Genomic DNA, 14,782 nt, shown 5'->3' with positions numbered 1-14,782 from the left:
CAAAACCATCAATGTTGATAACACGCTGTCAGATTTGTCATAAATCTCTTTACATTACATGTTATTCAGCTGACACTTTTATCCATAGAAACTTACATTGTATTATAACCCATGCACTTTTGCCTGGGGAGCATTTAGGGGTTGGGCGTCTTGCTCAGGGACACTTCAACATGGCACATGGGGCAGCCGGGATTCGAACCACCGACCTTGCAGCCCCCAGCACACTGCACTACTCCATGCGCCTCTTCTGCTTTGTTCTAAGTTTACACTATTTTCTTTTGCAGTGTCGTGCAACCTCATTTCTGTGTGTTGTCATGACGCTACTTGAACTAATCACGCATTCTCATTTGAAGTGGATATTCCTGCAGTTATCAGGAGGTATGCTGCGGTGCATGCCGGGATCTTGAAGTAAGACACGCCCATGTTAGTCTCGCGCTCATCTACTGTGCTGCAGAGACAGCAGGCTGAGGGGGGACTCTCCTCCACTTTCCCTCAGAATGAAGGAATGTGATTGTAGATTAGCTCGAGAGGGAGGATGTTAGTAAACGGTAGGCAATCATTTACTTTGGGGTTCCTATCCAGCTATAGATTTCAAACTCTCTCTGAATTCAACTCACGTAAACTTTCCCTTTACCCGTTGTGCTGTTTCAACTGACCGGGTGAAACCTACGTGTTTGAAACATGACCTCAAACAGATTCAGACTAAATGGAAATGAGATTTCGATTGAGTTGTCAAGTTACAGAAGGTCTAGGAAGCAGGGTTGTGATGTGATAACCACACCAAGCACCTATTGGTTCCTTGACCTGACTTTCCAACTATACCTGAACTAACTATTCTTATGATGACAAATCCTCAAGAAAAAAAGAGCATCATGAAAAAGTACACATTTTTGAGCATTCTGCCTCCTAAAGACTGTCATAAAACACATACACATCTACAAAGCACAATGAAAATATATATATTTTTTTACAGTTTCCTGTAAAGCCACGGCAGCTCGTGTCTGGCGGGATTTTGTCTGGTTGAAGCTAAATGTTTCTCATGAAGTAATCAGATGCGAGTAAAGAGGTGCGGGCACAGTGAACACAGGTATGCGATCCCACAGCCCCTCCCACACGTTTCCTTTCCAGCTTGGTGCAGTTTGCCTTTGATCCTGAATATCGAGTCAAACCGTTACAAGGTCAAAGTGTCCACTCGCTGCATTCCACAGCATTTAATAGGTCACTAGCAAATAGAGACGAGACAATCGACGAAACAAAATTGTTTAGCCGCAGTAAGTGAGAAAATGTCGGAAAAAGAGACAAAAGGCAGTCAAAAACTCTGTCATGATCTGCTCCTGCTTTAGTCTTAAATAACCTTCACTGAGCAAAGTATCAGTGCGTACTTGTTTGAAGCCACGGCCCTTCAACCATCCAGCACAAACAGGGTTTTTCTTCATGGCAGATTAATAGTGGCAATAAATCAACAGTTTTTGGAGACACTTGAGCTTCCAGGTAATGAAGAAACAGAGGGAAGAGTTTGATATACTCGTTAAGATGAACACAAACGAACACACACACACACACGGTTTACTACACACAGTGACTTCATTCTCTGCTCAGGTAGACATCGCTCTGCTATCTCTCTTTAAATATCAAAAGCCCAAACAAGTTTCAGAATAATTACGGGGTTTGATTGTGGTTTGGGAAGCCCAACGAAAAACAAACTTGTTCAAGAGAAACACACACCAGCACACACACGCTCACACACTTTTAGGAAGATCGGCAGCCACAGACACACATCCTCTTGAATAAATAACAAATCTCCATTAAAAACAATATCAATAATTTATTAGTGCCAACTGTGCAATACAATAAAATAACAGAACAATTGGACTCTGTCAACTGGAAAAACAAACAACAAAATCAGGGCAATGTAGAATCATAGTAGATGTGGTGTACGTGCACTCATACAATTCAAAAGAGGTGTAAAGCTTTGTGCAGCTTAATGCTCTAGTATGAATCTGGGTTTACAACAGTTTGGGTGCCGATGCAAATTGGGTACCCATTGGGTCCCAGACCGCCTGATTTACATAACTTCACATGCTCCATGGTGCCCTTCTTCATTGTTCCCTTTCAGATCAACTTGGACTCTCTGGCGTTCCTGAATGGAAAGCTGGTCTGATGCCGGGAAGACAGCTCCCTGGAAGATGAAGATAAAATCAATGAATTGCTTCAGGGAAATGTGGACATGCAGACTATGTAGATTCAAGTATTGTTGGTTTGAAGAATCATTTTTCACCTGGGAAAAGAGATGAATGAATATATTCACATAGAAGTTGGTTAAATAGCTACAAAAAAGGGAGCAAAAGAAGATAATGCATTGAAGCATTATAGGAATGACTGAACATTTACAAATTCTCCATTCCTACCAAAAAAGAATGGTTCTTCTTGTTGAACAGACTTTTTGTACTTTCCCCTTTGTGGTGTCGAGACCATTCTAAACAAGCTGTGAATTTATCTGGGATCATTGAGGTGCTTGGTTATGGTTTACTGATCATTTCCAAACTCCCAACCATAACAAACCAAATCTGGATATTTCACAACATCAACATAACAGGACTGAAGGTGACCTCATCTCTCATCATCTAAAAACCGACCAGTGCCCTGACCCTTTGACCTTGGCAATGGAAGAGTTTCTAAATGTAGGAGAATAATGAAATCTTTGTATGTACATTTTGTAGTTTTTAAGGTGTAGTCATTTCTATTAGCAGAGTGCAAAGGCGTTTTCATCGTTTCATCTGTAATAGAAATATTTCTTATTTTACTTTTTGCTTATTGTCGCGTAATTTCTTAGAATATCACTAAATCCTATTTTAACTGAGTAATTCTGAATGAAGAAATCGGAAAGTTGTTGGTTAGTTGGTTCTTTGATGAGGACACAAAGACAGGAAGCCGTTGCCCCCTGCTGCAAAACCAATCAACACTCTTTCTGTTAAGGCTTTTTCAATGTGGATGAATTTAAACAGGATTAGTGAAGAACAATCTCGTTTTAAAGCCTTCAAATGTCTGCCTTGGACTGTGTTGTGAGAGTTGGGGGAGGGGCCCCAAAAGAGAGATGGTGAGAATGCTCCTCCCTGAGGGCCTGTCTGTCCCAGTCGCTGTTGATCGGCCAGATATTTCACCGTATGGAGAGATTGGCCTGAGCAGGTTAGCCATGGTGGTTTTAGCCCCATGCGGCTGCCGACAGACTCAAGTGGTCATTCAACGGGGGGGGGGGGGCTGCCCCAGACAGAGGCGCTGACACCGTGGCATACAGCGCACAGCACAAGCGTACAGCCATGGCAGTTATCGCGGCTAAGCGGCCTATTGAGGTGGGCCCCTCGCTATTCAGTCCTGAAATTAACTTAGTGATCAGAATTAAAGCCATTGGTGCCAAGTTGAAGAAACGGAGGTGCACCTTCTGGCACCAGAGTAAGACCACTGTGGGTCAAACTGAAACCTACTTTCCACCCACGCACAAGCACTGCTAAACACACTTCTAAAAGAAGCTGACAAATGCGCTCACAGTCTCTAGAGGCGGCGTGTACGTGTCCAACGTGCACTTTCCTCCTGTCAAAGGGAATCAACGTAGTGCTAGCAGAATAAAGAAAACAACCGGATCCCGATTGGGACCCATCCCTCCCTCTCACACCCACCTGCCCACTGGCAACTTTGCAGTTCACCATTGTTTGTTTCATCTGTACAGGAGTGTAAAAGTAAAAAGAACCTTTATGGAAGGAAGGCTTGGGGAAGGAAGTTATGACATATTTGATATCTGATTCAGGAAGCCAGACCCAACTGGAGAAAGCTAAATTAAAAAATAAAAAAGGTTGTGCAAGAGTTCATTCTGAATGCTAGTTGGCGCTGTTCAGCAGTCTGGAGGGGAGAGGAAAAGGGGGAGGAGCGTTGGGAGAGACTTGGGGGTTGCGGTGACTGAATAATTTCATGAGCATACACCCAGTGGGCTGCTACAGGAGAGGCCATTCCCATAAAATCATCTATTTACAGTTTGCATTCATACAGATTTCAGCTTAAAGATATTGCCCACAGATTTCTGGGCTGAGAGAACATGTGATAACAATCATGAACCAGATATGGACCTCTACTGAGGACACGTTTCATATCTGCTATGCATCTTTTAAAACCTTCCCCGAACCACAGCCCTTAACCAGAAAAAAAAATTCAGCACAATGGTACCATTCACGTCCCCCAGGAGATACTGAACTAAAAATGACATGTTGAGGCCTGATGACGAAGCCCCGCAGAATTTGTCACTACAGTAGAGTTTAGTTCAGCACAGTTCTCTGATCTAACAAAATTGCTGAGTTAATGCAGTTTCCAGTCATAAAGAGCCACAATGGAACTGCTAAAAAGCTTTGACTGGGTGTCAAGTTGGGACCCTGCTACAGTGGGCCGGGAATAATCAGGCGGCAGAGAAACGTGGTCAGATGATGCGTGTGCCTCGGACTGTGAGCGCCAGGCAAGTTCCCTCCCAGCTAACGCACACAAGATAAAAAGACACACAGGCTGCCGTAATGTGGCATTGGGACAAAATGACTGACAGAAGGTTCTGCAGCAATCTTTATACTGTGATTATTAACAGATTTAAAGCATTATTAGTGTTATTAAGTCTGCTAATCTACTGCATGTCACGTATAAGGACTAACAAGTAAAGACAGGACCAAAGCTGGCGTCTTGTTCAATAATTGCTCAGGGATCTTTCCTGTGGGATTGCTGTTGCACTTTAGATGGACTTATTGAGTATGAGCAAGAAAAGCAGATCAGTTTTAACCGCTCTGCCCTGATAATGGGGGAAATATCTGAGCAGGTTACCAAATGATCCACATAAATAGGTAATATACTGTATATGGCCCTATAATGGTCACTTCAGGAATCAGTACATTTTTTGCCAAAATATGTTAGACAAGGAATTTGAAGTGGCGGTTGGTACATAACATTAGACAATGAGACAATGAACAACAGGACAAATATCATAGTGGTAGAAAAATAACGTTCAAGTTACAAAGTTAAATCTACAATATTAAAATATTACAAACTAGAGGAATACAAAATTAAAGAAAGTAACATGCATAGGCGATGAGATACAACACAGATATGTAGAGTGTATGTATATGTGGAGTGTGAAGGGATGTGCAGGACTTCTAGGATCTCTACTGCAGATGGATTTATTATTAATTAAATTGAATCTAATATGACGTGGTTGCTATCACACAGTAACAGAGTGACCGCACCAGGAAGTGTTTGCACAAGTAAATTACATACAAAGTCAATAAAAAGACACAAGTATTTGTGCATGAACATGCATAAATATGCATTAGTGCCAGGCAGTACGAATGACGTGAATGGCTAGGTGCTAATAACCAAACTTGTAAGGTACACATTTTGATGTATATTGTTACTGGAGATGGCTTCCTGAAACCACAAGATGGATTTGGAAGCTGACTTTGTCTCAGCTGCTGTAAAACAAGTGTCACAACAAATGAGTGAGGAAGTGCGGGCTGAGCTCAAACATCCTCCGAGATCAGGGGAAGGTGTCCCGACAGGTAAATGAGAAGAAAGTGGAGGAGAGATGAATTTGAGAGGGGGAAGGGGTCTACTTTGATGGCAGTGTAAGTTACAAAGAGAAGACACAGTGGTTTTATTTCTTTATAAGTCGTGCTCTTTCCTAACTGGCCCGTGTTCTCCTTTCTTTAACCTGGAAACATTCATTTAACAACTCAGCGTCGAGCTCTGCCTTTAACAAAGAGAGAATTGAACCAATGATCCTTTACAGCCTCGTCTGCCACCCATCCTGTCCTCGGCAGGTGTTCACAGCAGATGTCAGATACAATCTCACATACGGGATGTAGGGAGTTACTAAGGACTGGCAGCGTGCAGTTCATCCAAATCAGGTTCACTGTGGATCAGGGTAGAAGCAGAGTGCTCCATTAGTCCCGTGGCAGGACCTCCGAGGTGGTAGTTTAACTCGACTTTTACCACATTTTTACCCAACCCCTATGGGCCTCTCGACAGAAGGTTATTTATCATGTTTGGAGTATGATACAGACATTGTTTTTAGCATTCCAACTACTGCCAAAGGTCAGCCTACTGTCAGATTCTTAGATAAACACAATTGGATGGTGGCATCAGAAGCACATACACACACTACTTCCTAAACATGTGTGAGTGGAATTGCTGTATGATCATAAATAAAAAATGTTACTTGGGGGTAACATTCTCACGCTGAGAAGTCTGACATGGCGCTGTTAATGCTTACCATGACTCCAGAGCATTCGCCTGTTGCCTCATCTTCATCAAATGGAACTTGGTCCGGTGTCAACATGTGACCTGTGTTCTATAACTCGGCCATTTGATTTCTCACGAGATCCTCAGTGACGGTGGAGAAGGAGAGGATGCCCATGGACCTCCACTAGTCAGACATCGAGGCTAATTCTCCTTCAGTGATAACTAGATTGGTACCAATGCTCGCTGACGACATTATCCCCATGGTAACCATAACCAAAATCAGGCTGTGTGCAACAGGTCTTTGATCACAATTGAACATTGACCCTTTAGGAAATTCTCCGGAGGGTTCCATGGCGCACCGAATATCCACGTTCATTTGCAACAGTAGACTTCTAATCTGCATTGTTCGTTAATCTTTAACCCCAAAGGTACCTCCCTATCATTGATTTTGACCTTTCACTGCAAGGACTAGATTTCAGAAAGGTATGAAATGTTTCTCTGCAAAATAAAAGAAACAGAAACCTACTTTGTCCACTTTTCTATTAGGAATGACAATTCCCTTTGTTACGCTTGTGGAAAGAGCGATTTATTTTCAATCTCTTCCATTCATCACTCAGGGGTGTGGATGGGGGAGGATGATGGTTGATGAAGAAACCGTTTTCCATTCAGCTCTTGGAAAAACAGCAAGGTGTGGTCCATTCACTTTCACATGTTCACCCAGCGAGGGGTGGGCCGAAGCTGACACACTTCACTTATGCTGCACGCTGCCTTGAGGCCACCCCCCCCCCCCCCTCAAAATGCAAGTGCAAGTTTCAACTGTAATTGAGCAAATAAGCGTTATTAAAGCAATAAGATACGAGAGGCTGTACTTTATCGTCCAATAATGTAACAGTTCAACGGTGTAGTTACATTATTGAAGATAAAGTATGGCATCAAGTACCTTATTTTAGGCTTAGGGATTGACACGTTTTTGAAGAAGTGAAGCGTGGGTGTGAGTCTCAAGGCCGAGTCTGATCAAACAAACAAACACCACTGTGTTCGGTGTATCGGAGTTGGTGTTTTTTCCCCCACGTGTGTGTGAGCTGAGGAATCTTAAAGTCTGCTGATCGCGCACGCACGCAAAACAAAAATGACCAGTGAGATAGAAAGACAAATGAAGAAATAAATACACGCGATAATGCCTTGATATATTCTTGATAATCTCCAATGGGTTTTTCCAAAAAGGCTTCCATCACTGGAAAGGAAGTTGCAAACCACTACTACTTACATTAAACAGCCGCTGACCCTTCCAGGATGGGTTTGTGGTAGTGAGGGAGCAATGAAGGCAGCTGAGCTGAGCTTGTGTCTGTTTGATCACTAATCCGTCCTGTATGCTCATTGCACTGTTACCTAACACCACTCAACCTGTTTCTTAACAATTCTCTTAATGTGTGTGTGCATATTAAGTGCATTTTGCATGGAGATGCCCAAAACCCGGGATTCTCTCATTGGGTCTCGTCACGTGAAGCATGCAGAACTCAAAAGACGGAAGCGGTGCGTGCACGTTTTCATGACGATGCGTTTAATGTTAACTTTTAACAAGCTGATTAGTGCAAAATGTGCGCCTGTGCATTAAATGCATCAATGCGTTTCCCCTGAGGGGGGACTCCCACAACATCAGATGACGTCAGAAACACACACACACACACACACACACACACACTCACAAAACCCATGCATTATGCACAGACACAAATCATGTTTTAGTCTCTGTATCCCTCGCTTGCTCACACGCGCATACCGGACGGTGAGACACTGCTCACCTTTTGCCCTGAGAGACGGCACACAACACTGGTAGATCATTTTCTTTCCTTTTTCACGTGCACACACTTCTGGCAAGCGGCAGGGGCCACATATGCTCTGTTCATCCAACGTTGGAGAAAACAGAACAAAAGCTTTATATGAATTAGTCCGGCACACAGTGACCAGCTTCCATCAGTGACTGCACTCACGGGAGAGGCAACCATTTAACCTTTAAAGGGGACATTTTGGAGCCAGAGTCGGCTTCTTTCATATTGGTCCAATAATGAGGTACAAGGCTGCAGATGGCAGCCTCTAAAAGGGTTACCATGTCATCGCTCAGGGCAATTCTCACTGTCCATGCGGCTCCAATTAAAGTCAAACTCAGATTGTTATCATATGGGTCCGATTTATGGAGACTCAGAGAAACACAACCTCCTCCTTTATCTCGCTTGACCCGGTCTGTCCAACGCTAGACTGTAAAAAACACACACACACACACACACACACACACACACACACACACACACACACACACACACACACACACACACACACACACACACACACACACACACACACACACACACACACACACACACACACACACACACACACACACACACACTCCTCTCTCACTTTCACCTTCTACAATAATCCACGTTTTATTAATGCACATCACTAATTCAGCTTTGTCCCCTGAATTTGTTGTGCTTTCTCGCCTCACAGGTTTCCATGGATTATGGTTCAATCTGGAACCCAATCCCTGCCTACAATAACAAGCCAGTACGTCTTAGGAATTGTTATTATTCAGACTATTGTCAAAGAGAAAACAAATCCTTTAACATGCTGTGATAAGTGAGCCGTGTCATCTTCAGATAGAATTAACAAACAATACACACCCTTTTGTGTGGCTCTGTGACGGAATACTGAGCTTGTTACCTGGCACTGGGACAGGGACTTGAAAGAAGGTTTTCCTGTCTCACAGTGCTGTCGCCATGACACTAATACACAAGGCGTTGGTTGTGAGCTTCAGACTGAATGTTCCAAAGGACAGGTAAATGAATAAAACTAAATTACAGATGAAAAAGCCCTTATAGTATCAGCAGTGCAGACAGCTACTATATGCAACCCCCATGACAATCATCGTTTAGGTATTCTTCCGTATATAAAATGTAAGTACTTATAATCAGGCGTCAGCTTTTGGGTGCAAAAACCAGGCTTATCACATTATATTTGGAGTTATTAAGATATTCAGGTGCTATGCAGTAAAACATCGGGGTGATAGCCAGTGTGATATAAGCCCTTCGATGGGTGTGCAGATACTTTATCCTCAGGTGCCTCATTGTTTCATCCTTCGCGCACACACAACAAAAACAAAAATGTTGTTCAATCACCAGTGTAAGTTTTCACATTCTTGGAAGGGTGTTGTACACTAGGTGTTAACCTACTCAACAGGAACCTGTCGGCCTATTTCTGTGCTGTGGTGTCGCCGACCCGCCCTGAAGTGCCATGGAAAACACAGTGGGATGGGTCCACATCTCTCTCCCAGCCTGTGGCTCCATCAATTCACCCGCAGGACGGGGTTTACTCCCAGGCATCACACACAAACCCATGCGTTCCATAGTTGGTGCTCGGATGTGTTGGCTAGGGATATGACATTTAGCAATCCATCAGCGGTAGAAGTACACTGTGACGGGAGTAGGAAAACATTTGTGACGACGCCAACATTTAGCGTGGTGACAGAATGAAATGCTTTTTTTTCCTTCTGTGGCGCTGTAGAGTGACGTGGGTTTGCTCCATTTCCTCTGCCAAAAAAAGGGTCTACCGTGTGTTTTACATCCCCAAGCAATCACAAACCTTATTCCCCCAAACAATCCATCCAAGGCGACCACAGAACCATCAGGTCCAAATGTGGCTAAGCTGGCACTACTTAGACAGTACTTTGCTGTTCTGACTGAAACCCCATCAGATAACAATAAAATAAATCAAAATACCAATTGGAACTACAAGAACTATTAGCATTCAGCACAATGGTTTGTGGTTCAGTGTCTAAAAAAAAGTGTGTTGGATGTGTAGACACGTAGATCAGATAAATACTGTAAAAATATACAGGTCTGGTGTTGTTAGATATATATTAATATTTTATGAAAATATGTTTTATATACTTACATTTTTATATACTTAAATGGTGTTTGTGAATGAACTTATCTTGACTTTTGATGCTTATCTTAAAAATCAATTAAAAAAAATTACATCACAGCGTGAAGTGGGAGTCCCATTGGGAAGTTGTGAGATGTGAATGTGATTCCCACTTAAACCTATTTCAATTCAATTCATTTTATTTTGTATAGCCCAAAATGGCAAATTACAAATTTGCCTCAGAGAGCTTAATAGTCTGTACACATGCAACATCCTCTGTCCAAAAATCCTCACATCGGCACAGGAAAAACGCCCCCAAAAAAATGAAATTTGAGGGAGCCAACACACAGTAGGGGGTTCTTACTTGATGAGAGCGGTCCTGGGTGTGTCGTTGGAAGAAGACGGAGGAAGTGACGAGGCACGGAGGGACGGCGGGAGGACGGAGGTGGGGGGAGGGGTCTGGCTCCGCCGCTTCTTGCTGCTTCGTAGAAGACGTATGGACTTCCCGCTGACGAGGCTGTGGTTACTACGGCGACCAGCCGCCTTGCCTAAAGGTCCCGTGCTTGTCCTCTTGAGAGTCGGTTCTGAGCTGGAAAAGAAATCACGTAGAGTTTAAACAAATATGCAAATGTATAGGTGTTTCACAAGCTTGTTACAAACATTTTTAGTTTTAGTTCATATGGACAAGATCTGGAGTACTGATGTACTAAAATCCTTTCTAAATATTCTCCTGTTTGCTACAAGATGCAGAGAAAGAGAAAGTCTTAAGAGCCTTTCACAGGTACTGCAACCAAGAAAAACCATCAGAGGGGAGACTCAAAGATTGTGGATTTGAGGTAAATCAGGAAAGAGCATTGCAGATCTTTGTGATTTCTGATCCTGAAACGGCAATGTCAGACAGATTTGGGGTCTGTCAGCTGTCAAACTGTCCGAGTCCAGAGGCGACCTCAGCGCCGCCCAGTCTACAGAGTCCTTACACACAACAGAAATATATAAACTACATTTACATTTACAGAGAGAAGTGGCGAAGGAGTGAGCCATCAAACACACAAATGTGTCCTATCAGATGTGACACAGTAAACAATGCTAATGTCATTTGTCTAAAATGTAGACTTTAAGCCAGCTGGCCATTGAATAACGGCGCTGTGGAGGAGAGCAGGAGGAACGCCACAGAGGAGCAGCATTCCTGCTATTGTCTGAGAGCTCCCCCCCCTGCAGCCTGCCACAGCGTCTACCGCTGTCCTCACAAATTCAACATGTCCCACTACAATTCGAGGGGGAACAAAGACGTGTAGATGCTTTGACAGTGCAGTGCAGCAAGAGACATGTCACATGATCGCGACATAATGTCACGTGACCGTGGTATTTACCCCCGTGACCCCTGAGGCTAAGAAAGGGCAGCAGGTTTTGAACTTTGTCCCCATATGAAGCAGAATCCTTAGAGCCACGCCTGATGTGATCTAAGTACTCAACGATGGATTTGTGTTTTTGATGCTCGGAGTAGCAGCCAGCTTTCTTTACTCAATTCAGTCGAAAGAGAATTAGTGAGACTCAGTTGGTTTGTTCGCTCATTTCTCCTGTTCTGCTTTCTAAGGTCAATGCACTAATACTTCATCTCAATAATTTCAATAAAAACTTGAACTATCCATTTTAAAGGAGATTCCTTTCTGGTTTCTAGACTTGCTGGACCTTTGTCATGAAATCTTTGAGAACGTGTCACAGTGATTTGTCGGGGATAAGAAGAGGCCCCTCCTCCTCTATGTTATCAGTTGTTCTCCAGCAGTGCTGCTTCCTCCGAGAGCACCGGGGGCTAAATATTTTAGTGATCACTGCAGCGCTTTCCACAAAGCTGCCCAAAGCCCCGAGGAACGTTTGCATAACAGAAACTTAGGTCGGATGATTGCAAAAAGTAATCTTCTTAACAGATAAAACCAGTAACATTACGCGTTCTATGTCTGAAAGGGTTTACGACTGAAACCTAAAGTTAAAACTGGCTACCGTCTTTCACCGTTGAATAAAAAACTACATTCCCAATTTACAACCTGTATTAATTGTTCACTTATCTCTTTATGTATAACATTGGTTTATGCGGGAGGGCAGAGGTCAGAGTGGTTTGGTCCTGCTGAAGTGAGACCGTTTCCCTTTGATCTCTACCTCGTTCTCCCCCAAATCAAAGCCTGCCCACTTTTTAGCAGACCAATCAGATGTGAAAGATTTTATTTAACTGAATAAACTGTGCTAAAATTCCCCTCATTTCAAGGGGATTTGACTTCTGCTCCTATTTCCCTCTCGCGTTGCACATGGAGCCTGATGCTTCTGTCTCCTTGTTTGTTGGTTTTTAGTCCTCTAAATAACGACGTTTTGAACATCTGGCAAACAGCGTTGTCCACTTTTGTCCTTCACCACTAATTTGATCCGACTACTGCTAAAATCCTTCTGGTGACCCTGGTGACCCGCAGCGTGGTTAAAACAAACCTGAACCACTAAACACCAAGAAATAGCCCGCTAGGAATGACAAGTATGCTTGAAACGCACGTGCACTTGCACACGCACACGCACACACACACACACACACACACACACACACACACACACTAGTGACAGCCTTTTGTTTTGAGCCGTGTGCTTGTCAGAGGGAGGAAAACATTAGAATGAGAAGATTAGAGGAATATTGTGACATTCTAAGTGCTGCTGAAGGACCAGCTGGTTTTATCACGGTGAGACAATGCCTTAAACGGGGTGGGAATATTTCAACCTTCAAAAGGTTGACGCAAGTTCCCCGAAAGATGTAGACGACACGCAGCATGGAATATGTAGTCTTCACCAGTTTCACGCACATAGGGCTGCATGGAATACCGGTTCAAACGGTATAAGAACTCCTCACAGTGTGAAAATCTCACATACCGTTCAAACCGGTTTTACGCCATAACAAGCGGCAGATTTTATTTTTACATGTCATCATGACGCGCCCGGCGGTCTGAGCAAGTTGTCTTATGTGTGTTGAGAGTGAGTCATGGTTACAAGTTTATAACAACAATGAATAACCCAGAACAGGGAAAAACCCAACACAACAGCTTGTGACACATAAACATTTTGTAATACTAATAATTGTATATTTATTAAAAAAAATCCCCGAACGAGAGACCAGAGATGCACCAACACAACTTGTGCCCAACACTAGCAGCCAAAACAAGCTAACACGCTAACAAGCCAATTCACAAACAAGCTAACTCGCCGGCCAGTTGTGAGCAAGTTGGCCGCGGTCGTTTTCGGGGTCAATGAATTAATGTTTTTATTTGAAAAAGCAATACTGTGATATACTGGGATACCGTCAGAATGTTTCTTAATACCGTGATGTGGATTTTTGGCCATACCATGCAGCCCTACATGCACATGCACGCACACACAGGGGATTACCAAAAGACAAAACTAGGGCTCTAATAGGAAATTTGGGCAATGGTGCAGAAAGAACAAAGAAAGGAGAAAAAAAGCAAACAGATATATATGATGCTGCCACTCGCAGTAAATGAATGACATAATGGGCTTACTGTGGAGCTACTGTAGTATGCCTTTGTAATTGTACCTACCTAAAGATCGGGGAGTGAAATAGACAACGAGCAGAAACATGCTAGAATTTACATTAGGAGGTCCATGGTGGAAGGTAAACTAAAGAAACCCCTGAGGAAAGAGCTGATGTGCACGAGCGCAGGCTAGTCTTTTGTTGCCATTGTTTAACTTCTGTCTTCACCTGTCACTCCTTCTGGCTGCATCTGGCACAGCGACATCGTCGCTGCTCCCCTGCACCACTGGCTGCTGAGCCACGCCTCTGTGCTGGCTCTGCCTCCGCGATCTGATCTGTAAGAGGAAGCCAAGAGGGAGTCAGTGCAGGCGGCGTTCTCTTCACTGACCAGCAGGTCTGATTGTATAGAGAAAATGACTACACTAGTTCAATCTCTAGTTTAAAGTCTTCTTCAGTGTATGATCCAGAGTGAAGCTCCCAGAGATAAATATCTGACCATGAAAAAGCTGAACAGTCGGGAGTGAAGAGAGTTGGGGTTGCTCCTGAGCCACAGGCCTCCTTGGTCCCAACCTTTGAGCAGCACCAACCAGGTGCTGCTCAAAGGTTGGGTGTTAATGAGTTGTGTATGTTGTATGTATAATTTTGTGGGTGTGTTGGAAGGCATTGTAATTCCATTTACAGTTCTTATTCTTACGAGGAGGGGGGGGGGCGTAGATCACCATGACTTGGATTAAAAATTTGAGTGCCCGCAAGCCAAAAAAGTGTGGGGACTCCTGCGTTGGACCTATTTGACGACAGTGTTACTCCAGGCAGCAGCACCCGCATGAAAATGACTCGCCCTGTCGACCGTGCCAACCCCCGTGTTTAGATGTTTTTAATGATATTATGTGCATAAAGTACATTTGTACAATCATAATTTTCCCCCGGCGATTGTAGTTGGACAGAAATAAAAGAAGATTCAATCCTTCCAAGAGGGGGAAATAGAAACCAGTTACTTTTGAGAACAACTGATTTTGTTTTATTTTCTAAAGACTCATGGTGGACGGGTAGGGGCGGCCTCCAGTTACCACTTTTTGA

At 43.5% G+C, this 14,782-nt stretch overlaps 1 protein-coding gene across 2 annotated transcripts in view; it reads right to left on the bottom strand.

Moving 5' to 3' along the window:
- Nucleotides 1-1,805: 1,805 nt before the first annotated feature.
- Nucleotides 1,806-14,782, bottom strand: part of si:ch211-266k8.4 (TBC1 domain family member 14) — a 35,070-nt gene continuing 22,093 nt past the window's right edge. For both annotated transcript variants that reach the window (XM_037452605.2, XM_037452606.2), the window contains exons 13-15: nt 13,934-14,040; nt 10,550-10,774; nt 1,806-2,179 (exon numbers count right to left, since the gene is read on the bottom strand). In XM_037452605.2, coding sequence (XP_037308502.2) covers nt 2,113-2,179; nt 10,550-10,774; nt 13,934-14,040 — 399 coding nt within the window. In that variant the 3' untranslated portion in view covers nt 1,806-2,112. The remainder of the gene's footprint in view (nt 2,180-10,549; nt 10,775-13,933; nt 14,041-14,782) is intronic.

The sequence above is a fragment of the Pungitius pungitius genome, chromosome 6 (assembly GCF_949316345.1).
Source record: "Pungitius pungitius chromosome 6, fPunPun2.1, whole genome shotgun sequence".
In the NCBI taxonomy this organism is placed as follows: domain Eukaryota; kingdom Metazoa; phylum Chordata; class Actinopteri; order Perciformes; family Gasterosteidae; genus Pungitius; species Pungitius pungitius.
This window is presented reverse-complemented; position numbering and strand designations above follow the sequence as displayed.